We start from the raw sequence: 24,868 nt of genomic DNA on the forward strand, positions 1-24,868 counted from the left end.
CACACGGGCGCCTTAGCGTTTTTCCTCCATAAAAACGCACCCGAGGCGGGTGCGTTTTTATGGAGCAAAAACGCTAAGGCGCCCGTGTGCTGTGCGATGTCAGCGCACGTTAAAGATCCCAAGTGGTCGAAATTATTCGAAAGCCCACCACTATGGCACCTCTTTCTTCCTTTCTTCTTTCACTTCCTCCTTTATTCCTTCCCTTACGGCGCGGTTCAGGTGTCCAACGATATATGAGACAGATGCTGCGCCATTTCCTTTTCCCCAAAACCAATTATTATTATTATTGTTCCAATGTCTACACGTGTCGGTGGCTCAGTGGCTAGGGCGCTCGTCTATTGAGCCAGAGTTCCCGGTTTCGAACTTGACCGCGGCGGCTGCGTTTCAATGGAGGCGAAACGCTAAGGCGCGCGTGTGCTCCGGAATAATTTCGAGCACCTGGGGATCATTAACGTGCACTGACATCGCAGAGCACACGGACGGCTTAGCGTTTCGCCTCCGTCGAAACGCAGCCGCCGCGGTCGGATTCGAACCCGGAGCTCCGGATCAGTAGCCAAGCGCTCTAAGCACTGAGCCACCGCGGCGGGTGGTGATGCGTTGGAAGGGCGTAATTCTGTCGCCTTCGCAGCCGATGAGAGCTGGGTTAGAAGCGAGATTCTTTGACGACATCCGCGCTCGAGGGTGTTCCTCTCAGCCTCACGACTGCTTAGTTAAGAACTTTTCTTTATATCTTCTATATTTTCTCTTCTCGTAAATGAGTAAACTAAGCGATAAAGTGAAGACATATCCTGGACAATCATATGCGGTTACCCAGGATACACAACGCTTCCGAGAGTTACCCACGGATGCCTTTTTTTACATTTTTCGCACGGACCATGGATTCCTCATTTAGCAAATCTTTCTCGGTCCGGCTTCAAGTTAACTTATCGGTACGTGTTTTTTTTTCATATAAAGACATATAAAGCGGTTTCATATGCTATCACTTCACAGGCGGACGCTATGTCACCCCCTTTCTATACTTTGCTTATCTCTTCGCATTGTTATACACTGACCTAAGCTATGTCATGATGGGGACTGCGTGTGAAGCATTACACGTTACTGAATTGAAAAGAGAACGAAGCGCAACTCATAAGACTGAATGAGCACGAGCAATAAAACCACCATGAACTACTGCAATAGACGTTCGGCATATCCAGCTATTCTGGACAAAAAGCATTTTTCACATAGAAACGTTTAATCAACGCAATTTTTTTCATGTAATGCAAGGTTTAATTGTAAGAATCAATATATCTGCAGATCACCCGATAGAAGCCTTAAATTTTTTCTATTAACGTTTTCGCTATAGACAATAGCGTTCCCTAATGGTTTTTTAAAGGAATCATAAATGTTCGGTGCGATAGATGCAAACGCTGTAAAAGAAAGGTTTTGCTACATATCTCAAGATTGAACCATTGCCGTCATTATTTTGGTAAAAGTATCTTACAATTTTGCAATATTGAAACATTTTTGTCTGAAATTGGTGGACATGGTTTGTGGAAAAGTAAAAGATGTTTGTCATACGAACCTGTGCTGAAGTAACGCTGGGAGACAGCCAGGGGCATCACGCGGACGACGTGTTTGTAGCAGAAATCCGTGACGTGGTCTTCCTGGCCGTGAGATTTGGTCAGAGCTTCCGAGTTCATCATCTCGCCATTGGCGAATGGAAGGAGCTGGTGAACAAGACTCCAAGAAATTAGAAGCCGAGAATCATTGCGCGCCATCAGGTTCCGGTCCAGCAGCAACACCACAAGTTGCGTTGCGTTGCCTTGCACCTCAACGCTGTTCTGAGCTTTCACCCTGTTGGAGGTGGCTTCCGCGATCAGGCGCACCCATTCATCTAGAAAACGCGAACGCGCATGTTTTGATTAGTACAGCTGGAACAAATCCTGGTCCTCAGGCCATCGAGTTCATAGTCACCGACGGTTTAATTAGTAAGTGGTTTCATTAAAATAATAATAAAAAGGAAGGAAAAGATTTTTGCTAGTACCGGCATCTGCCATATATACTGAAACACCTGAGCTGGGGTAGGATATTAAATATATCAGGCAGAATGAACAAATGAATTGAAAGAGGTGAGGGTTCAGGAAAAAAGGATAGGAGGAGGTGCAATATACACAAACTACTGCCACAATAAGAAATGTGTCCATGTTGTGCGCGTGATTAGTTCATGACGGAGAAATAAAAACACAAGGGCACAGCACTATGTTGACTACAACTGGAGTGGGGCGTCCAGTTGTTAATCGTCCCGGCGGAGAACAGACGGGAAGCCAAGCCCGTCTGTTCGAGGAATTCGGAGAGGCTCACCAAGGTTCTCTCACGGGTGCGTGCACAGCCCTGCGGCCACAATAGCGTCTTGAGGGAGTCTGGTAGTATACCCAGCGCCTTATAGGCCGCACGCATATCGCGGCGAGCATTGGCGAACGCGGCACAGCGAAGGAGCAGGTGCTCCAGTGTTTCCACTGCACCGCATCCATCACACACATCACTCGTCGCGATTTCGTGACGCTCCCATCGTTTCCCGGGCCACACGCAGCCAATGCGCGCGCGGAGGATTACCGAAAGTTGAAGGCGAATATGCACTAATGACCACAAGGGAAAAACCGGTGAGGTGGCTTTGAAGATGGGACACTCAGCTGCTGAGCCGAAGAACCTAGATTGAATCCCAGACGCAGGGGCCGCATTTAGATGGACGCTTCACGCAACAGGCGGCTGTGTGCTGCGCCATGTCCCTGCACTTTGGGAAATGAATGTAGATTAGCTCAGCTAATCCAGGATAAACAAAGCGAAAGCTGTCGGCGGTCATTGGGTTGGCGCTGGCTTTGACAAGGTTCTGGAGGCCGATAATTTTGAGGAAAGGAAGGGAGCATAACTGGCCCCCTGGGGCAGTGGACGCTTCATATGCGCTTTCAGGTACTTAGCGGTGGTGGGAGAGAGAGAGAAAGACGTGCGCTGCATGCATTAGCGGAGCGGCGACAATGTTGTGGCAGAAGCGGCACTGCAGCAATAAGCTGCAGCATTAATCGGGTGACCAACCTCTCGCGATAAACCAATAATTTAACAGCTAGGGCGGCAGGGTGAAAGCCCCGCCTATCCAGTGTGCGGAACGCACTCAACGTTACAGACGCCATGCCGCGTCTAGTTGTGCCACACACCACAGTTTGCGCCCTCAAACCAGGGACCGGATTACGCAACTCTCAATTAGCAAAGTTGTCAAAAACTTGTCAAAAAGGTGTCAATTAGCCTCGCTCCTATTGGTCGGTCGTGGCCGGCAAAAATTTTGCCTTTTTGCGTCACGGGTGGATGCAGATTACGTCACGGATCTGGCAGAAGTGGTGACCTTGCACACCTAATTATGCTGGCGCTAACTCACAGTTTTTGTGACAGTCTCGAGGCGGTAAATTTGACCGTTGCGTTTTTGACAGAAAATGGCGGTTGTGTACACGGCGATACGACTGAGCCGGCCTTGCCAGTGCGAGCAGCGGCGAAGGAGGGCTCAGGAAGAGGCCTTAGACTACGTTTGACTTGCCGGACGAGCTGTTTCGACGCATTTTCGACTGGAGAAGGAGATGGTGGAGTGGCTATGCGACGAACTCGCTGATATATGAGACAGATACTGCGCCATTTCCTTCCCCCCCCCCCCAAGAAAAAAACCAATTAACTGGGAGGTTTGCGTGCGAACGCGCTGTCGGTGCGGCGGCAGGTGCTGTGTGTACTGAGGTTCTTTGCCACCGGCGGCTTTCAAGCTGCCGTTGGTTACGGGGCGCACGTCGGCATCGCACAACCGATGGTAAGCAAATGCGTGCGGCAGGTGTTGGAGGCGATCTGCAAAGTTAGCACGCAGAAGGGGTGGGTTCCCGCGGTCACCTCTGTGCCACATAAATAAAACACGCTTATGCTGGCAAAGCACTTTATTTTTCCCAGGAAATCGCACTTCGTGGTCGTCTTCTGTTTCCCAAGGGAAAAGAAACAGACTACACATGACACACTGCAACATCTCTCATTTTGGCATTGTTGCCATCGATCGAAAGAACCGAAAAACACAGACTTCAACAAGCTTTTTTTTTCGTACCAAGTGCTTCTTGCAAGTTCGCTTGGTAGGCACGTAGCCTTCACTGCAATCGTTCAAAATTTTCTGCACACTTCAGTCAACCGCACAGTAGCTTGATTTCAGACGTCGCGTAAAAAACAATAACACGGCATGGAATCGGCTGCTTTCGTGCAAAGCGGCTTGACGTTTTACCGCCGTCAGCGCATCCCCGCGGCAGCAGAAGTTACCCACCAGCAAATTTAAAAGTACATCTTCGAACGCTTTTTTTTTTTGCTTAATATTTTACAAGTTTAAGCACAATCTTTTAGCAAAATAAAATATTAGTTACTTTTATGGCTGCGTATTTCTTGAGTCTTTTTACAAAAAATTTAGCAGACTGCACCTCGCCGTGCAAATAAACGCGCTCGGGGCGCCGCCCTGCTGTAATTGGCTGATTCCTCTTTGCGTGAAGCGGTGACGTCCCATCGTTTCGTCATTTCGACGTCATTGTGAATAACTTTTGACACTATTTGTGACAGTTGCACCATACAGCCCCTGGTCCATTATTAGTTAAACAGAAGCTAAATTTTGAGGCGAAAGCCTTTCTGGGCTCGTGAGTGGTGTGGATGGAAGCTGTAGACGGAAGTTGTCCGCGCCAACTGTCCATCGTAGGCTGTGTGGTAAATAGAGCAAAAATTGAAATGTTGATTAAGCAACAGCTCTGAACCAACGTATATGTAATTAAATAAAGCAGGAATAAAAAAACGAGATAAATAAGAAAGAAACAGTAAAACAAGGAAAAACAAAAATGAAAATATATAGAAACAATAAGGGCAACTAAAGTTACAGGAAATAACAGAAACAAAAATTGGCAGTGGCTTAGCTCCGCTATGTCAAGAAATACGTAGCGGAAGGTACGTTTCCCTGATTGAGCTTGTTGCTCCGGTATTGCCAAACGCAGTGTCATACATTAGATTACCCACTGGTGTCAAGTCCTTTTGGTGCCACAGTCTATCGCACACACCAGAAATGTGTCCAAACGGATTGTTCACAAAGTCTGCTTCAAATGTCCGGGTCGCAGATGCCCTTTCGCAAACTCGAATGGTGTGATAACTCACACTACGGGTCCTCACATTCTCTTCGGTTGGTTCCCGTTGACTGACGCCTTCCATAGGCTCCATCTCGGCGGCTATGCGGCGTCTATTACGCTCGGCAGTCTGGCGTCTCCGTTTGGGAAGGCATTCCTCTATCTGTTTGGGCGTCTCCGCTGCTCTCTTCACCTTCTGACGCCCATTCTCTGTTTGTTGAGTAGCCAATTGCCAGTGACAACCTAGGAATCCGAAGAGTAATTGTTCTCTTGTCCATGCCTCCGTTTAGCAGCGGCTGGACTCTCCTTCTGTGCATCCATATCAAGCGTTGCGATAAAGCCGCCGATTACATCTCCGCCATTTATACGCAATGCTGCGCATGTGGCGACGCGGGGTTCTGGTGATAGAGCGGCGTGCGGCAAGGCGGTGGTGAGGAGCGCGGTGCAGCTGTAGGCTCTCTCGTAACGATAGTATCGGGGCATGCGCACAACTGCTCATCCGCATGACGTCACATTCACATTTGACGGTGGAGCGGGCGCGCGTCCTCGGCGACAGCAGCGACGAAGCGCGTAGCGCACCCACTGCTCCTCTCCGGTTGCCATGGTAACGGCGCATGCGCACAACTGGCCTCTCCCATGTACCGGAAAGTGCGCGGCGCACCCACGGCTCCTTTCCGATAGGCATGGTAACGGCGCATGCGCGCAACTGGCCTCTCGCATGAACCGCGAAATGCTCGAGTGGTAGCCCAGTGTAGCTCTCGCTACAAAAAGGGAGACTGAGGACGGGGAAAGGCTTTCAGGAATAATTTCGATCACCTGGGGAACCACTGACATCGCACTGCACACGGGGGCCTTAGCGTTTCAATGGCGGCGAAAGGCAAAGGTACCTCTATGCTGCGCGATGTCAGTGCACGTTAAAGATCCCCTGGTGGCCAAAATTATTCAGGAGCCCTCCACTACGGCACCTCTTTCTTCTTTTCTAATCTTTCACTTCCTCCTTTATCTCTTCCCTTACGGCGTGGTTCAGGTGTCCGCCGATACGTCAGACAGATACTGAGCCATTTTCTTTAACCAAAAGCCAATTTTCAATTCCACTTGTCTGCTTAACAACTTGAAAATTGATAATTGCCTTTTGGGGAAAGGAAATGGCGCAGTACCTCTCTCAAATATCGGAGGACACCTGAACCGCGCTGTAAGGAAAAAGATACAGGACGTGAAAGAATACAGGAAGAAAGAGGTGCTGCAGTAGAGGGCTCCGGAATAATTTTGACCACCTGGGGATCTTTAACGTGCTGTGGCATCACACAGTACACGGGCACCTTATCGGTTCGCCTCCATCGAAACGCAGCCTCTTATTTTGTAGCGTAAGCTACACTGGCCGAGGTTGAGAAGTTTCGCGTGGTTCCTGAAAAGCCGTGCTGCGCATGCGCGACGAGCAGTGACGTCTCACAGCTTACAGCTGGCGCGCCGAAGCCACCGCGTGCACCTCGCTGGTCTGCGCATCCTCTGGAAACCGCACCACGTGACCAGCCACGGCGCCACTAGGGTGGCTCGAAAAAGTTCTAGCCACTCTAGCGCCGCCCCGCCGGCATCTGATCCGCACCAGGTGACCGACCACGTGGCCAGCTCCCCGCACACTCACTGAATAAAAAAAGCCCTGTGTCGAGGCTGGGAATCGATCCAGGGCCTTTGAGGCGGAGACGCTTCCACTCCAACACGACGGCTGTACGTACGTTTAACCGTGAATTAAAGCGCAAGTAGTGAATGCGCGCATTTCATATATTAACTTTTCCGAACTTGATGCCGGCGCGCTTACGCTACGTATATCCTGGCCTAACAGAGCTAGGCCTTTATAATTTTTTTTCGTGTTTCGCCTCAATCGAAACTCGGCCACCGCGGTCGGATTCTAACCCGGATAATCAGGCACACCAGCCGAGCCCCCAACCACTCAGCCACCGCAGCTGGTTGAGTTCTTGTCGTTGCAATTCTTTTGTCACACGCAAAAGAATACTGAATAAAGATTGATTGATTGATTGATTTCATTCTGTGTGGCTTTAAATGGTCATATGTTCCGGTCTATGCCTGCGGCGTACGTCTAGGATTGAAGTGGCGGTGCTACGTTTGCTGTGTGTGCATGTCATGCGGCCGCTTATGACGTCACCCTACTTTCTTCAAATGGGACAAGTCACGCTTTCATAAGATATTGCTAGACGAGTCCCGTATTTCATTTCCGCCCACATTAGAAATCATGTTTGTGAAATTCTGGACAGCGTGGGCATACCTAACATCATACCGCTCACGGAGCTAAGCATCTCCAAGAAACATAGCCGCCTTGTCTTCCTGAAAAACACACGCTGCCGCACCAATGCAATGAGCAAGAGCTGAGCGAAAGAAAAAGGTTTCTATGCGACTAAGAAGAAAGAGATCAAATTAAACTACAACGCCTCACTCAACTCATCAGTCCTTTATTATTTCTTCCATCCATTGCGAGAAAATCCCGATTAAATTTGCCGGCAAGGATTGCCTTTCTTAGAAAAATGAGCCCTCCAGACTGTCAGCATCTCATTCGTCTGTCTGTCTGTTGTTGCCAGGAAGAAAGAAAAGGAAAGTGCACAGGCCTGCACACTGGCTTAGGCCGAGCCACAATCGCTACCACGTGCAGACAGTAGGAGAGTTGAAAGATGGGATAGAAAGACAGGATAGCAAAGACGCGCTAAAACAAGGCCGATGCCGGAGGTAGTGCAATACCGGACCAACCGGTGGCGGGAGTGGAGCATCCTTGAAACTCTCCGCCACATTTCCAAAAATAAGTCCAATTGGACCCGTAACAGATACTATACGGTGTCCGGACAGTCGATAATAAGCGAATCTCATTCGTTCAGTTCCTGCACACAACTTTCGTTCGGCTTCCCTTCAATCGCTGAGCACATTAGGCGTGCGCCCGCCGAGATGGCTCAGTGGTTATGTCATACGACAGCTGAGCACAAAGAGGCCGCATAGATTCCTGGTTTCTTCGCACCCTCTACGATTCAAAAGGCGGCTATTTTCTTAATTAAAGTTAATGAAATTGATTTTGATTACACAAAGTCCGCTTTAAGAGCGTCAGACACCGCTGACGCGTCATCATAGCAATAGGCAGACGTACTCATGGGTGACCAGCCTCTAACGGTCAACCATTAACTGACACCTGCCAGGGTAGCAGGGTGGGAGCGCTGCCTATCCAGGGTGCGGAAGGCAATCAAAGCCGGTTTTTGCAGTTAGAAACCAACGCCACGTATGTACATGAAAGCGAGACTGAGGCTCCGTGGTGGCTCAGTGGTTAGCGGTGTCGGCTACTGATCCGGTGTACCCGGGTTCAAACCCGACCGCGGCGGCCGCGTCTCAGTGGAGGCGAACGCAAAGACACCTGTGTGATGTCAGTGCACGTTAAAGATCTCCAGGTGGTCGAAATTATTCCGGAGCCCTCCACTGCGGCACCTCTTTCTTCCGTTCTAATCTTTCACTTCCTCCTTTATTCTTTCCCTTATGGCGCGGTTCAGGTCTCCGCCGAGATATGAGACAGATACTGCGCCATCTCCTCCCCCCCCCCCCCCCCCCCCCGGAAATTGCTGATTTCGCTCTGGTTAACCCTGGTCGAAAGCAAGAAGCTGCAGCTCCGTGGTTACGTTTGTGGTCGAGCGACTGGCGGTCTCCTCGGCAGGCGTCGCAATGCACACATCTAGGGTTAGGCTGGACGGGTCAAGGGGCACCAGCGTTTTATTGAAAATTGGTTTTTGAGGAAAGCAAATGGCGCGGTATCTGTCTCACATATCAGCGGACACGTGAACTGCGCCGCAAGGGAAGGGATAAAGGAGTGAGTGAGTGAGGAATGGAAGAACTAGGTGCCGTAGTGTAGTGGTGGGCTCCGGAATAATCTCGACCACCTGGGGATGTTTAACGTACACTGACACCGCACAGCACACGGGCGCCTTAGCGTTTCGCATCGATTGAAAAGCGTCCGCCGCGGTCGAGTTTAGAAAGTAGAAAAGTGGACAGCCGCCGAGTACTCCTATGATGCGCGGCGCAGCACCCCACATTTATTTCTTATTGTGTATTTGAACATAGTGTCTATTACCCCCTACCACTATTATTTCTCACTATCACTCCTCCCAATCTTTTCCTTCTCCCTCCACTAGCCGCCGCTCAGGTGCTTCAGGTTTCGATGGCATATGCCATGGCTAGCAACACCGTTTCCTTCCATTGTTATGTTATGATAAGTAGCCACTAACAACAACAGCTGCCCGTCATAGCTGAGTTGGTAGAGCACCGTACGTGACATGTGGAGGTTGTGGTCATGCCGTTACACAAATTTCTTTGGACAGTACGTCGGCTGTCCATGGACTTGTGTCTATAAACACTATAGTATCTCTATAGAGAAACCCTAGAGAACAGTCTATAGGCAATACAAATCCTATAGACAGTCTACCGACCAGCTATAGATTTAAGGCCGTACACTTTTAGTAAACTTTTGTGGATAGACCGTCTATAGCCTATGAATGCACTAAAAGAAAAATCCAAAGGAACGCAATAGAGTCTATAATATGTCTGTAGACTGTCTATAGGTCATTTTATAAGGGTGGAACCCACTGGTGGCTTGCAGCTTCTTTTTTTTTCTCTTTAATCACTTATCATTCAGCCAGAAAATGATTACGCTAACAATTTCCCATCAAAGAACACCAGCAACAAAAATGAAGAGAAATGTTGCGCTATGCTTACTTTGCTCTTAGTGACATTTAGCTTCCTTATTACGCATGTCATAACGTACTCCCATTTTCCGAGCATTTTCTGCTCCTTCAGTTTCGTGCTGTGAATACGTTTTTGTGATGTGATATTGCTCCCCTGAAATTATCATGCTGACTGGTCCCATGGGACTCTCAATTAAGGTTGTGGCATTACAGGATTCGTGCGTTCTGCTTCACATGTGGCAGTTCGCTCTGGCCGCTGAAATCACAAAGATCCGCTCTGCCGTAGTGAGTCCAACAGAGCACGACCCATCGTGGGTATCAAAGGAGCCGTATTCACATAACTAAATGTAAAAAAATTCGCAGTGGCTTAAGTTGGCTAATCCTGGAATTCAGCGGAAAGCAATGACGCTTGCTAATCCTCTGAGGCTCGCCCTTGGCAGCTCCGTTACACGGTCGCGACAGCCGTTATCTATATAGACAATGACCACGTGGCTATGACGTGGTACCACGTGGTCTTTTGACACCCCCATCGGATGTCAACACGTGGCTTTACATCACCCCGTTGGATGTTCTTAAGGTCAACGGTCAGCCCAAATCTCAAAGGTCAACTAAAGGTCATAGGTCAAGTTCAGGGGTCAAGGGTTGCGACACCATAACTGTACCACATATGATCATACACGGCTAACGTGGTTGGGCTGAAGGTCGTTCAAGGACATTCTTCAGCCTACGCGCCGACTGTTTTACCAAGCTAGTGAAGATTTTCGCTTCAAACTGCTGTTGCTATCTTATGCAGCCCCATTTTCTTAGCGCCCAAGTAAGGGTAACGGCCGTGTGTTTAGAGTTGAACCCACACTTGATATACGAATCTGACGGTAATACACGGTGCAATGCTTTGTTTCGCGTTTCAAAGCGATAGTTAGGCTGTGCAAGACGCAGTTGCAGGGGGCTTCGGAATAATTTCGATTAGCCAGAGTTTTTTAACATGCAGCGTCCTCACACAGCGCACCGGCGTTTTCACGTTTCATCTTCAAAATGCAGCTGACGCGACCTATGGGTTAAATTATATTAAGAGCCCAAACACGCCTTGCCGCCTAAGGTGCATAATTATCATGAATTTCATTCCTTGAGGGGTAACACAAGAGTGCCATAATGGTGATGATTTCCAATAAAAGAAAACAAAACGAAAATTGCGTTGAGTGCTGAGCTCAACAACCGATAATTGTGTTGATATAACGACCAAAGAGAAATTTTGCCCCTCTCTTGCACTCAACTGAAAATTTAAAACACTGAAAGGTGCTAGATGTATACTCCATGCCCTACTGCAAGTTTCCATATAAGGAGTTTTATAATTTTATGTGATTCAATAAGAAGTTTTACGGAGTCAGTATAGAACATATGGAGTCGGTATGAACTGTATTGAAATACGTATCGAATCATACGGATTTCTGATGATGTCAAGTCATGGATGTCAAGAAAATCGCAAAGAAATTATGTGGAATACTTATGGATTCTGTACAGACTAGATACGGATTTCTAAATATTTCCCATATCTCGTGGACTCCATATTTCCATATATCCATACGAGTGGCTCATTTGGAATGTTTTAGTAGGATGCTGACGCCTCTAAAGGACCTAGGATTATTTACCTGCAGCGCATGTTCTTAACGGGCAGTCAACTGTAAACCAGAACGCACCATTTGAAACGTAACCATCCGTGAAGGTTCCGAGGGTCCCCACATTTCCAAGCACGGTGTGAAATCCACGCTTCCAGAGATTTGCGACATGCTTCATCACTGCAGTATAAAAAATACGAGGGCATTTTGTAGCTCCAGAGAGACCGGCACTATACCAACCTGCAAAACTGTTCTGACAGGCTCCGGTTTGTGCCATTAAATAAGAGAGGAAACGAATCGCGCACCTCTTTATAGTTGCTGGCCGGAACAAGAATGTAGTTAGAAAAACAAAGCGCGAACAGTAATTCTGCAAAGTGCACTTGCATCCACTTGCACACTAGTGTCAGTTAAGACATCAAACGGTGAATCCTGTGCGTGTATTTAAAGCGGCGGAGATGGTTCGGACCTGCAGGAACACAAAGGGCCTCTAAATGATGTCACAAACCCTGAAAAAGTTGCTCAGAAAAAAAGTGCGAAAAACTAGAAGCATGAAAAAACCATTCATTGGTTTCCGCGGGAGGAAAGGTGCCTGCCACTTGAGTTAAGAGCGACGCGATTACTTTCGCTTTGCACCGAAGAACTGTGCTCAAGTAGCTAAGGCAAAAGCGTAGGTGCGTGTAGAACTCTGAAAAAATTGGCGGTGGTCACGTGACCAACCACGTGACGAACTACGTTATCAGCCGCGGCTCCGCGCCGCCGGCAGCTGCTCCGCACCACGTGACTAACCACGTGACAGCGTGGCGGCGCAGCCACCGCTTGGTGGCGCGCAGCCATAGGGAGGCGGCGCCGCCACGCTGAAGGCTTGAAATGCTACCGTAGTGTAGCTATCGCTACAAAAAAAGCCACCTTGACGTGAACAGAAACAGATTGATCATTGCCATTTGGGAAGCTGGTCCACAACGTTGTACATGGTGTCTCTTCATGCCATTCATTTATCAGACTTCCAATGTCGCGAAAAGCTACGTTTTCACAGATAAACCACCCGTCTCAGTATTTAATGTGCCTCATCCTGTTGAAATCAGTATGGAGGTTGATTGCCAAACACGCTATTGGCTTCAGCGTAACAGACGGACGGCAGCTAGAACGACGAAACTCACTGATGTAAAATCAGTTGCTGGGCGAGTTGGTACTTCATGCTAACATTCACAGCGCAAGACGAACACGGACACGAGGGGAGACACCACAAAGCGCCGACTTCAACAAAAGTTTATTGCTGTGCGAGCGACTATATATGGTGTACAGCGGACATGCGCAGCAACGAAAAGGTACAATCATTCATGAGCATCTGGTAGCGGCGCCACATCGCAAGCGAACACATCATTTTCTGCACACGACAAAAAAGGAAAAAACAAAAAGCTAAAAAACCTAAAAAGCAGTACGCGCACAAGAACGTCGAAGCCATAATACTCATTCCGAAATTCGCAAGATATGACGCTCCTTATCACTTAACAGCAATGATGGAGTGCTGACACAGTGATCCCTTTTTTTTTTTTGCAATCTCTGCAGCCTCAGCAATCTCCCTGGCTGTTTTGCTTATGTACTTGTGAAGGATGGTGGTTCCTCCCAAAGAAGGACCACGTTCCTTGCGCTGTTGGAAATCACGGCAGTGTATGCCGAGATGACGAGATGCCCCGATGAAGCTGTTGTTATGTTCCATGAGCCTCTCGTTGAGGCACCTGCCTGTTTGGCCAATGTAGGCTCGTCCGCAGGGCAATGGAATCGAGTACACCACGTTTCTCGCGCACTTCACAAATGGCTGCCTGTGCCTAACAGCGCAGGATTTGCTGACAGAGACGGCGGAATTCACCTTTTTGCATAGTTAAGAGAGTTTCTCAGTTTCTCTCGTGTCCGTGTTCGTCTTGCGCTGTCACTGATGTAGTCTTCCTTGCTTTGACCCCCTCTGGGCCGGTGTAGGCTTGGATTACTGGAACCAATTCGCCCAGCAAATTTACGTGCCAAGCAAGCTGAGTGGCAGGGTCGTGCGTTCAAAGATAACTATCCTAATTTCAAGAGATTGTGTCATGCGAGGAGCTGCGGCACGGAATCAACATATTGGTTATCACTTTCACGCCATCCAAAAAAGAACTAGTCACTTGTTCTTGGAGTAACAATCACCTCCTGTTTATTAAAAAGCAGCGACAGATAAATTAACCAAACATACAACTACAGTTACTTATTTCATTCGGAATTCTTGAAAGGTGAAGTACTCCAGAGCACCCAAATCGAATAGGTTAACCCGAGAGGAAGCAGCTTCATATTGACTGACTGCACAAGCACTGACCAATACGCTGAAGTGTAGCTATTAAACGCTAATAACTTGAAAAATATTAGGTTTCTGCTGATCGCCGGTAAAAAGTAGAGCAAACAGCGAGGGCCTATTGTCCCCACTGTGTGCCATTCGTGACGTTTCACTGTAATTAAGTTGCAAGAACAATGAGGGCTGTTGCGTTGTGCGAAGTGCTTTCCACTTTTGTCAGAGCCACTGCAAAATGTTAGCAACCTTCTCTAACATTCTATATTCTAAATGCGGGGCGATGACACAACCGAGAGACAGCAGAAAACCGCTATGAAGGCAACGCGTCTCAGGAGTTAATACACAAACCACACATACAACGTGCGGCCATTGCTAATATATCGCTGCATAAACGATGAAGAATTGAACGCGTAGGTTATTTTAAGCTCTTCAGTCATCGTTTTTTATTGGTTCCCGGCAAGAACGCGCAATTTTTTATCAGGCGGCTAGCTCCACTCTCGCTAGAGGCAAAGCCTACTCTTAAGCGTGAAAATACTCTAGGGCTAGATGGCCTGCTTTTAAAAATATAGGAATGCGCACATTGCAACAGCACCTTTGCGCCCCCATAACGCGGCGGACTTTTGTCACAACCCTTACAGAAAGCTCTTCAGACAGTCTATAGATTGCACATAGATTTCTGTCCATAAAGTCTACAGGGTATAGACGAACTTCAGGGAACAGTTTATGCGCAATACAAATTCTGTGACAGTCTATAGAGAATCTATACATTTATGGCGATACACTTTTAGTAGACTTTTGTTAACAGAGAGCCTATAGACTATGAATATATAAAAAGAAATATCTATAGGAGGGCAATAAAGTATATAAGAAGTCTATGGACTATCTATAAACAATTTTTATACGCGAAGACTACAAGCCGACGTGAAAATAGTCAAGGTGCCTGCCAGTTCACCTGCATTACACCGAAGACCACCCTATTCGTTAAAAGCCTAGATTTCTTACATAGCCACGCACAACATGCATTGAATACATGACATCATGTGCTGGAGCAGATTACTTATTCTTCTTAGGCGAGCTTGCAATAGAGCAAATGTGAAGAATTGAAATTACGTTGCAAAACGACGAATATTGCTTTAACAGAACACAGGGGCTTTTAAGCGAAGCCGCACGCAATCCATTTTTACAGCAGTTCCTGTGCATTTAGAGTGCGGCAGGTACGTTTTGCACCAATACTTTTCACTATTCTACTCTTTTCGGCAGAACCTATTCGGTCGTAATTAGAAATTTTTTGGTGTAATTAACACGGTTGCACACAAGGCTGGTACACCCACCGACCAGCTCCGCACGGAGGATGCGCTCGACGATTGGCGCGGAGTCCAGGTTTGGGTCGTAAATCGCCAAATATTTCATGTAGAATTGGTTTAAGGTAGACCCGTTGTACTTTTTGTGAGAAGTCTTCATCCAGATCATGTCATCTGTGTTTATCGAGATCTGCGGAAGTGTAGAGACTTCAAATTAGGCGCATATTGTAAGACACTCGTCTCCGTTAACAGTAGAATAACAAATAGGAAAAAAAAAGATTCTGGACCACGAGTAGCGTAAACGCGACGGTGGTGGTGGTAGTGGTTTTTTTTAAAATTAAAATAATAGTAAAAAGGAAGGGAAAGATTTTTGCTAGCCCCGGCATCTGCCATCGATACTGAAGCACCTGAGCTGGGGCAGCGGAAATAAAGGATAGCAGGCAGACTGGAGAAATGAAATGAAAGAGGTTAGGGGACAGGAAGAGAGGATAGGGGGAGAAGTAATGTACACAAACTATTTACACAATAAGAAATGTGTCCAGGTTGTGCGCGTGATTAGTGCATTTTAGAGGAATTAAATCACATGCGCACAGCACTGCGTTGGCTACAACTGGAGTGAAGCGTCCAGTTATTAATCGTTCAAGGTAGAACTCGCGGAGCGTTCGGTCACTGCGTGTAACTACCTGACGGAGAACAGACGGGACGTCAAGCCCGTGTTCGAGGAATGCACAGAGGCTCACCAAAGTTCGCTCACGAGTGCGCGCACTGCCCTGAGGCCACAATAGCGTCTTGATAGAGTCTGGTAGTATGCGCTGCGCCCTATAGGCCGCGAGCGTAAACGCGACGGCATCGCCGTTTCCCGGCTGAAAAATTCTTCGCCAACATTGCCTCAGTGTTCGACTTAAGCGCGTTATCTACGGGAGCTTCAAGTGTTCACGTCGATGTGCACAGCAAACGTGGAGAAGACCAAATCCAAACAACCGCGGAGTTTCCTTTCCAGAAACATATTTTCTAAGACACAAGCAGCGCAGTCTGCCTTATGAATTTTGCACTGTTATTGCGATTTACAGCCTCCTTCTCTACACCCGGTATATTTTCTTATTATATCAGTTATATAATTCCATAAACGTGTGCTTCTCGACACGACGAATCGTTTGAACCATCCGGAACCCTTTGCGACAAACTGTTCGGCCGTCATGGCCGTGTGAAGGTCATCGGAATGCATGGTTTGCGGGCGTAAAGGTCGTCGGTGCGAATCCCACACACGCTTCGAGCTTAATCTCAATTAGTATTTTCATCCTCAGGAACATGCCTAGTCATTTGACACCACTTCAAACATTCTGCGTCAAACGGGTGGCCCCCACATTTTATGCAAATGGTGGTCCCGGGTGGGTGTCCCACTTCGATGACCGCTGTACTGGCAATATATAACGGATCCAAAGTATAGGTATCAAATGAGACGCTGCGCTCCTAATGTTGATATGCGATACAGTGTGGTCACGTGGCAACTGTTTTGGTCGATTTGACCTTCATTGCAGACCGGCGCGTCCTTGACAAACGTTAGTAGTAAGCGCTCACGCTCTTAAAATCAAGCTCAATTGCTCGTTTCCTGATGAAACAGATCAAAACTCCGTCGATATCAATCCAATAATGCGAGAAAATGGAGGGCACCAGAACACAGCGAGGGGTTTCATCATGAACAGAACACAGTTTTACAGTTGGAGTTGATGCTTTTATCGCATCAAATTTCCTCTTTCATGCACAGTTTTCAGTTCCGAGTATTGTCGACTAGGCGGGCTTGGAATTGACGCTCTGATGATGAATGCCTGCAATCACAAAAGAATAAAAAAATAATGGTATGTTACTTTTGAGGCAAGGTTAGTGGGTGGAAGTGTGCCTGACTAACCAGAAGTATCTAGCACGCGTAAATTTGGCGAAATGATCTCCTCATTTAACTCTGAAAAAAACAGGGAGGGAAAAATGTTTGCCATAAACACTATAAACTTTGCAGAAATCGTCTGTTGCCTGCTTTACAAGTTCTTGCGCAATACTGAGTTTATATTTTACAGTTCTCTTCACAAACACGCTATAGTTTCTGTGTAGGGCCTCAATCAGATTTACCAGGCAATTTGTTTTACCTGACAGCGATTTATGAAGTGTTTATAAACTCCAATGGTAGAAAAACTAATTTGTTCCTAATAGTCGTAGTAAGCCATTTTTAAAATTTCAGAGCCATGCGCCACATGGCGGCTGCAAAATGAACTAAAAGCGTTCATCGCCAATTCGCGCAATGCGGAGCCGCGCATCCACAGACGTTGCGACGAGTTTCGAGGCTAAGGCGCTCCTTCTGAGGCTTGTCATGGGGTGCCTGAACCAATGGTTTAAGTCCTCTGTTTTGTTCAGGCAAGGTAGCAGTTTCCGTGATCTCATTTGGAATGCTGTGAATGCGTAACGAGTAACACAGCGCGACCCACAATGTAACCGCTTGAGCTGCTTATTTTTGACAAAGACTGTACCTTTACCCGACATATGCAAGCTAGTTTTATGACCAATGGTTTGTGCAACGATCTCCTAACTGGGCTAGTTGGTTGATAGTTTGATCAATCGACTCCCCCAGCAGAAACCTTTTTCAGGAATGTTGCACCTCTCATGATGACTCACATACTTATTGATTCATGTCTACTCAGTCACCACGCTGCCCCTGTCTCAGATTCCTCATGCGCAAACCCTCTATTCCAGAAAGAGCTGCGCACTGTTAATCCTTTGGCAATTCCTGGAGGTCCCAGTCCCCAATGTGCATGGCGTTGACTTAACCGGAACGAGCTCGAAGCTCAACGCATATGACTTCCTTTTATTAACACAGCCTTCAGAACTTATTAAAGGCTTCCTTTTTTCATATAGCGTCCGTCGCTCTGGCTTTATAACTTTTTTGTAGTCTGTAATGAAGCTGCTGATACGATATAGGTTTTTCCATTGAATACACGCGGCTGTCAAATCACCTGCTCTTTCGACCGTGGCGAGTGGTTAGAGAATGCTCGCGCCACCACGTGACGCTTCCGTGAGGTCCACAGAGGAGTGCAGTCAAGACTACGACAACGCCCAGGGAGAGCTTATCGGAAAAGTCTGTACGCCATCACGAGAACACGCAGAGAGACGTATTGTCTGTCATGCCACGTGCCGGAGGAGGCCCAGTTTAACAAACACCCAGAAATTCTGGACAAAAACATTTTTTAGCGGGAAAACTCTTATGTGTTCAGTTTTTCAAATAATGTAATATTTCACTACAACATTCAATATAACCTTCGATCACCTGACGGCAGTTTTGTATTTTTTTTTCTATTACCGTTCATTCAGTAGTCAAAGGCGTTCCCTATGGGTTTCATATGGCAGTCTTAACTGTACGATGCAATCGATGGAATCACTTTGAAAGATTTTGTTACTTATCAGAACAATGGACCATTACCTTTAATATTTTCATAACGGTGCCTTATAATTTTCTAATTTTCACAATTTCTGCCTGAGAATGCTGGGCATGTTCACTTCGCTTGCAGGGAAGGTGAATTACAGGCAACTGCTTGGATTACCCTATTAAAAAATGTGTACAGGTTTGAATAGGAGACAAATAGGATTATGACACATTTCGTTTAACATTATAGGATGAAGCTTCCAAAGCAATTCAGCCTTTGAGTGACTCCTTAGTGGAGGGCTCCGTATAACTACCATTACCAGCGGTTAATTACCGTGCACTTACATCACACAGTGCATGCAAGTGATGGGTTCAAACCCGCCCACTACGGTACCACTTTGATGCAGAAAAAATGTGAAAATTCTGTGCACTGTGCATTGTTAGTGCCCGTTAGGAACCCCAGGTGGTCGAAATTATCCGGAGCCCTCCACTACGGCGTCCCTCATAGACTGAGACGCTTTGGGACGTCCATCCTATAAAGCCAAACCAAATGTGCCATAATCCTATTTGCTGACCCGTTCAAAACAATATACATTTTTCAGTAGGGTAGGGTCTCATCCAAATCCATCAATGGCTGTTGGTAGCTTGGTTGCAACGCGTGCCAGTTTAAAGTCTTTCAGTAAAGAACACCGCTTCGTGGCCCTTTCCCTCTAAAATGTCAATGGCTCAAGTTGTTTAGGAATTAAATTTGGTAAGCGCATTGTTCCTAGCCTTAACACTTTATTACACTCTTCTCGCTTTCCAATGGTCCCTTGAGGATAAAATAGCTTTTTTTCTTGCATGCAAACATCAATTAACAACCTTAGTTATCTGCCATTTCTTTAACATATATCGCCTAAAAGTGAGTCCTCTAGCGATTGACATTTTCTAAAGCACGCGCTAGCAATTGATATCCCACAGAGTAAGGCGATGCACTATGTGTTATTAGAATGTGATGCGTTGTTAGTGTTGCCGGGGGTGTGAAGAAGCATACGTACTTCTAGCAACTGGTTCAAAGTGTGAGCCGTGGCGGCGCCGAACCAGACGAAGGTTGGAACCCCGTACACGAAGCTCAGGTAAAGCAGTCGGCGCAAGATGTCGAAGTTCGGGTCTTCTTCATTGCTGGAGATGTCGAGGCGGAGCTCAGACAGAAACATTTTCAGCGCATCCACCTGTAATAATATTAATAATAATAATAATAATAATAATAATAATAATAATAATAATAATAATAATTGGTTTTTTGGGGAAAGGAAATGGCGCAGTCTCTGTCTCATATATCGTTGGACACCTGAACCGCGCCATAAGGAAAGGGATAAAGGAGGGAGTGAAAGCAGAAAGGTAGAAAGAGGTGCCATAGTGGAGGGCTCCGGAATAATTTCGACCACCTGGGGATCTTTAACGTGCACTGACATTGCACAGCACACGGGCGCCTTAGCGTTTTGCCTCCATAAAAACACAGCCGCCGCGGTCGGGTTCGAACCCGGGAGCTCCGGATCAGTAGTCGAGCGCCCTAACCACTGAGCCACCGCGGCGGGTGCATCCACCTGTACTCGATACAGCAATAAAAGCGCTCGAGGTGTAAGTGGCAGCGAAAGTGATGTTATTCTGCCGCTATTTTGATTATCGCGAGTGTAAATACTTCAGTGCGAAGCATTCTTACATTAACATTCCTTTCATCCTCACAGCGCGGCCATTCATGCTAAGGAAATATTCCTCTCCGTTTTCTACATTTAATCTCTCTCACAAGAGTGTTATAACCTTCGCAAATCGTGAGAGTGGAAAAAACAGACGCTGCTGACTCATCTCAATTATAAACCAAAGGTTTGGTTCCACTTTGGTGAGCTCCGATGACTTTAAACCCCTTGGTTTTCAGGACTGTGCGCTAAAATATCGAGCTCATTTGTTTATCCCGGCCTACGACCAGCACTGATATAACTAGTCATTGCATTAATCGGCACGGTATTTATGGAGTTACCTCCATTCAGCCATCTTGTGTTCCAAGGAAATAAAATATGGAAAAATTAGTTGTCTGTAGAAGTAATGTTAACCTTGATATAAAACACTGGCTGAGCGACAACGTGGTAGATTTCTCAGAGGTCAGTGCATGGGGCATGCTAATTATCACATAGAATTGCCTATGTAGCAGTCTATTTGCATCAGTGTCATCACGTGAAACAGTGACTCATAATCAGCTTCTCGTGAAGAAATGTGTTATTTACCGTGTGATCACCTGTCCTGCAGATGTGCTCGCTTTACAGACGACCTAGGTGGGATTTCTTTACAAACAGACCTTGATAGAATTATTTACAAGTGGAAATCTTTGATGAGGCGAATTGTCTAAAAAAATTACTCTAGTATTTATTCTGCCTTTCTCAAACATGGCAAAGTCATCGAACGAGCTTGTAGTGTGCAAAGTAAGGAGCCATTATTTGTAAACGTATGAGCAGCAAGGCTCAATTAAAATACATCACTAACAAAGAGCTCAGTAACGTTGACCGTCTGATCTGTCTATTTCTTGATAACTTTGACATGAAAACTTAACGCATATTTCTTCGGTCGCCGTTCCAACACTCTCAGGTAATATGGGACCAGGGCATACGAAAAAAAACTAAGCCAGCAGGCACTCAAACCAACGAATGGCGACGTTTTTAAGTTGCGCTGTCTTAAAAGTGGTAAATTTCAAGTGCAATAATTTTCAGAATAACGGCAGAATGGCTCAGGAAACAGTTGCGATTAATGACGTCCTAGTCGAAATCAAGAATTGCGCTTGAGCAGGTCACGCAATGCAAAAGCAAGACAATCGACAGTCTTAAAGGCATAGTACTGGATTCCAAGAGAAAACAAACGCAGCAAGGGCCGACGAAATTAAGTTGGGCGGTGAGATTAAAAAGCTTGTGGGGATAAGGTTCTTTCAGCTGGCTCAGGACATGATTAATTAGAGGCGTATGGAACAGGTCTTGGAGTGGGCGCAGTCAAGGCGATGATGAGAAGAAAAGACAACATACCGCTGGTGGTATGTTAACCCCAGACCCGCATGCCACGTACGGTGCACTAACCACTCAGGTACGGCGGCAGCTGTCCAATATTTTACGTACTTTTGATTGTACTTGTGCCGTGTTTAGCCTTACTATGAAACCACCTGAGACCTTCTGAGACTAACCACCTCATAGAGTGAGTTCATTATCGCATGTGCCATTTTATTTGTAGTGTATATCGATACACTGTAGCTTTGTCGTCTCGACAGCGAATTTTCTTCTGTGTTACGCTCCGCAACATCTGGGTGGCCCGCGAAGACGTGTTTGATACGTGCTGGTTTCCTTGAATGTAGCACTTCTGATTGTTCTAAGTGGCACAGCTGTTTTTGTGACACTAAGCCTATCACGTGCGTATGATAGCAGCGGCAGTGGATTCAGCCACGCAGGAGTCGTCGAAGCAACGATCTTGAACTGGGTACTGGCCAAAATGAAGCCGCGAACGCTACAGCACTCTTTATCACTGGATCTATAGACTCGAAGCCCTCCTGGAAGCACCTGCGAGGACGTACCATCGGGGACAAAAGTAACAGACCTCCCCTCCAGACCTCCCCTCCAAGTTCCGACCCGTGCCACTATGCGTGGGGGCGCCACCTGACAAAGCACTGCTGGTGTTGAAACAGGTCCACTGCGTCGGTTTCGACACCTGATGTGTTTTGTCAGGTAGCGCCACCACGCAGAGTGGCACGGACCGGAACTTGGAGGAGGTCTGTTACTTTTACCCCCAAAGGTACTTGAAAGGGGTATAGACACCTAAATTTAGGGTGCACGTTTTCTTGTTTTTAATGATACGTAAGGCTTTACTATGCATGGATTACCACCTGGTAGTCTCATACGAGCGCTAAATAATTTATCATCGCATTTCTTTTCCGTGCTGTTTCGGTTTCCGTTCCAACAGCCGAATGAGGACTGTGACGTCAACGTGTGCTTACAGCTCATGTGAGACATGAAACAAACTGCAATATAATCGCTGCTTCTTCATTCGTTGTCATTGCGGCTCTTGAGGAAGGCTGGCTTCAGCACTGCAGTAAATTGAAACGACGAAGCAGCGATTTTGTGGACGTTTTTCACGCCTCACGTGACACAAAAGCACTCTTTGACGTCACAGCCATCGTTCGGCTGTTGAAACCGAAACCAAAAAAGCATGGTGAAGAAAATTCGATTGTAAATTATTTATTGCCCGTAGGCGAATATCACATGGTGATTAATGCGTAGTAGTGCCTTCCGCATAATTATAGAGAAGAAAACATGCCACCAAAACTAGCCGTCTATACTCCTTTAATTCGACACATGTACTAAGCAACTGCAGCTTTGCGGTGCTTCCCCATGAACCGGCACCCGAAATAGCTGAAAGCCACAACGCTGCCATAACGTAAGTGCCGGCTTATGCGGTACTGGTTTTAAGAACCAATATTGACCTCCTAGGAGATTCCGTGTCGCGCAAACCATGTCTAATTAATATAGGTCTCGCTATGAAGTGCTCGCTCTTCGGTAGGACAGAAAATGTGAATTTTGTAACGTCGGGTGTTAAATGACTGCTGTGCATTGATCACACTGTTCACGTGAAATGACGTCATCATCATGTGGCCAGCTGCGCAGATGTGAGTTAAGAAACAGCGCGAGCCGGGACAGGAAGATAAGGGTAACAGACACTGATCTTGTAGTCAGCGCTGTTTATAATAATAATAACAATTGGTTTTTAGGGGAAAAGAATTGGCGCAGTATCTGTCTCATATATCGTTGGACTCCTGAACCGCGCCGTAAGGGAAGGGATAAAGGAGGAAGAGAAAGAAGAAAGGAATAGAGAGGCGTCGTAGTGGAGGGCTCCGGAATAATTTCGACCACCTGGGGATCTTTAACGTGCACTGACATCGCACAGCACACGGGCGCCTTAGCGTTTTTCCTCCATAAAAACGCAGCCGCCGCGGTCGGGTTCGAGCCCGGGAACTCCGGATCAGTAGTCGAGCGCCCTAACCACTGAGCCACCGTCTTACTGGCATCCTAAGTCGTCAAAGCGGATGTTCTAGCAGAAGCGGTTGCGTCGGAATTCGTTGAGCTCTGCGCACACGTATCAAGATGATCCGTGATTGCGTGAAAGCGCCACGACTGCAACCGCTTACAGCAAAAGCCAGGGTTGCATGTACAGCGGGCTAGGTGGTCTAGAGACCACGTTCTCTTTAAATCTGTAACACATAACTACAAACCTCTGGTATAGAGTGAGGTGAAGCACGAGGTAAGTCACAACATGAAAGTTTATTTGCTTTCTTTATAGAATTTTAGTATATTATTTACATTTAATTATAGCCAGATATCAATGTGGATGAAATTATATGCATGTTCCTATTATGTATATCAATTGGAGTAAATATTTTCAGTCTTTGAACGTTGAAAGAATGTCCTGTCAAGCAGAGACAGATCGTTTCATATCATGTCCACCCTATGAACCCCTACCTCGGATCTCCTAGGGTCGGATGCGAGGTCGATGCAGGCACGATATAGGCCGGCCGCCTTCTCCACTGCTGTCTGGAATCTGGGTGGGATGTGCATTGCGGTCAGCATGCGTTTGATGTCTTCGTGTGTGCGTGTTGCCAGCTGCGAAAAGGAAGGGAGTAGCAGTAGTAATTAGGTCTCAAGATTACGTTTGTTTAAGGAACGTTAACTCTTTAGGGGATATCATGGTTGGTACATTTTCAGGTTAATGTAGGTAAAAGGGCTGACGTAATATACTGAGTTCGCTGTTCTGTTCTAAGCGAAATCTCTCCTTCCTTAGCAGAAGAGAAGCAGTGTTCACGGAAGACCGCACCAGTGATCCCGATCAGCATGCACATCATCACCACAACCAGCCTGACTACATCGATAGCAGGATAAAGGCCTCTCGCATCTCTTCTCTTTATACAGTCTCATGCACATATAAACGTACCATACACACAATTTCAGTTAAGCAGTGCGCGAGAATTATAGATGTCCATAACATGCTGCTTCAGTTTGTTATTCCTTTGTTTATAATTGTATATGGGCAGTGAAATATTCTCACAGTCCAGAGAGGGTGGCAGGGTAAAGGATAATCGAATTAAAACAACTACAAATAATTGTTCTTGCTCTGATGATCAGATAGTGCAATATGGGAGCTGGCGAAATATAGGAATAAGAAATGTAGGCACACAACCAATACTTAAGTCAGAGATAAAAGAGCTAAAATAACACAAAAGACATAATTGGATGTAACAGCAACGATTTTGATGCCAAGTATACAGCACATGGCAGCTCCTGAAAATTAACACGA

At 46.6% G+C, this 24,868-nt stretch overlaps 1 protein-coding gene across 1 annotated transcript in view; it reads right to left on the bottom strand.

Annotated features, from left to right (window-relative positions):
• Window positions 1-1,057: 1,057 nt before the first annotated feature.
• LOC144134390 (uncharacterized) overlaps window positions 1,058-24,868 on the bottom strand; it is a 40,630-nt gene continuing 16,819 nt past the window's right edge. Inside the window, exons 7-12 of the mRNA XM_077667312.1 lie at window positions 24,037-24,177; window positions 19,549-19,722; window positions 15,136-15,295; window positions 11,572-11,670; window positions 1,565-1,876; window positions 1,058-1,074 (exon numbers count right to left, since the gene is read on the bottom strand). Coding sequence (XP_077523438.1) covers window positions 1,058-1,074; window positions 1,565-1,876; window positions 11,572-11,670; window positions 15,136-15,295; window positions 19,549-19,722; window positions 24,037-24,177 — 903 coding nt within the window. The remainder of the gene's footprint in view (window positions 1,075-1,564; window positions 1,877-11,571; window positions 11,671-15,135; window positions 15,296-19,548; window positions 19,723-24,036; window positions 24,178-24,868) is intronic.

The sequence above is a fragment of the Amblyomma americanum genome, chromosome 5, assembly GCF_052857255.1.
Source record: "Amblyomma americanum isolate KBUSLIRL-KWMA chromosome 5, ASM5285725v1, whole genome shotgun sequence".
Taxonomy (NCBI): Eukaryota; Metazoa; Arthropoda; class Arachnida; order Ixodida; family Ixodidae; genus Amblyomma; species Amblyomma americanum.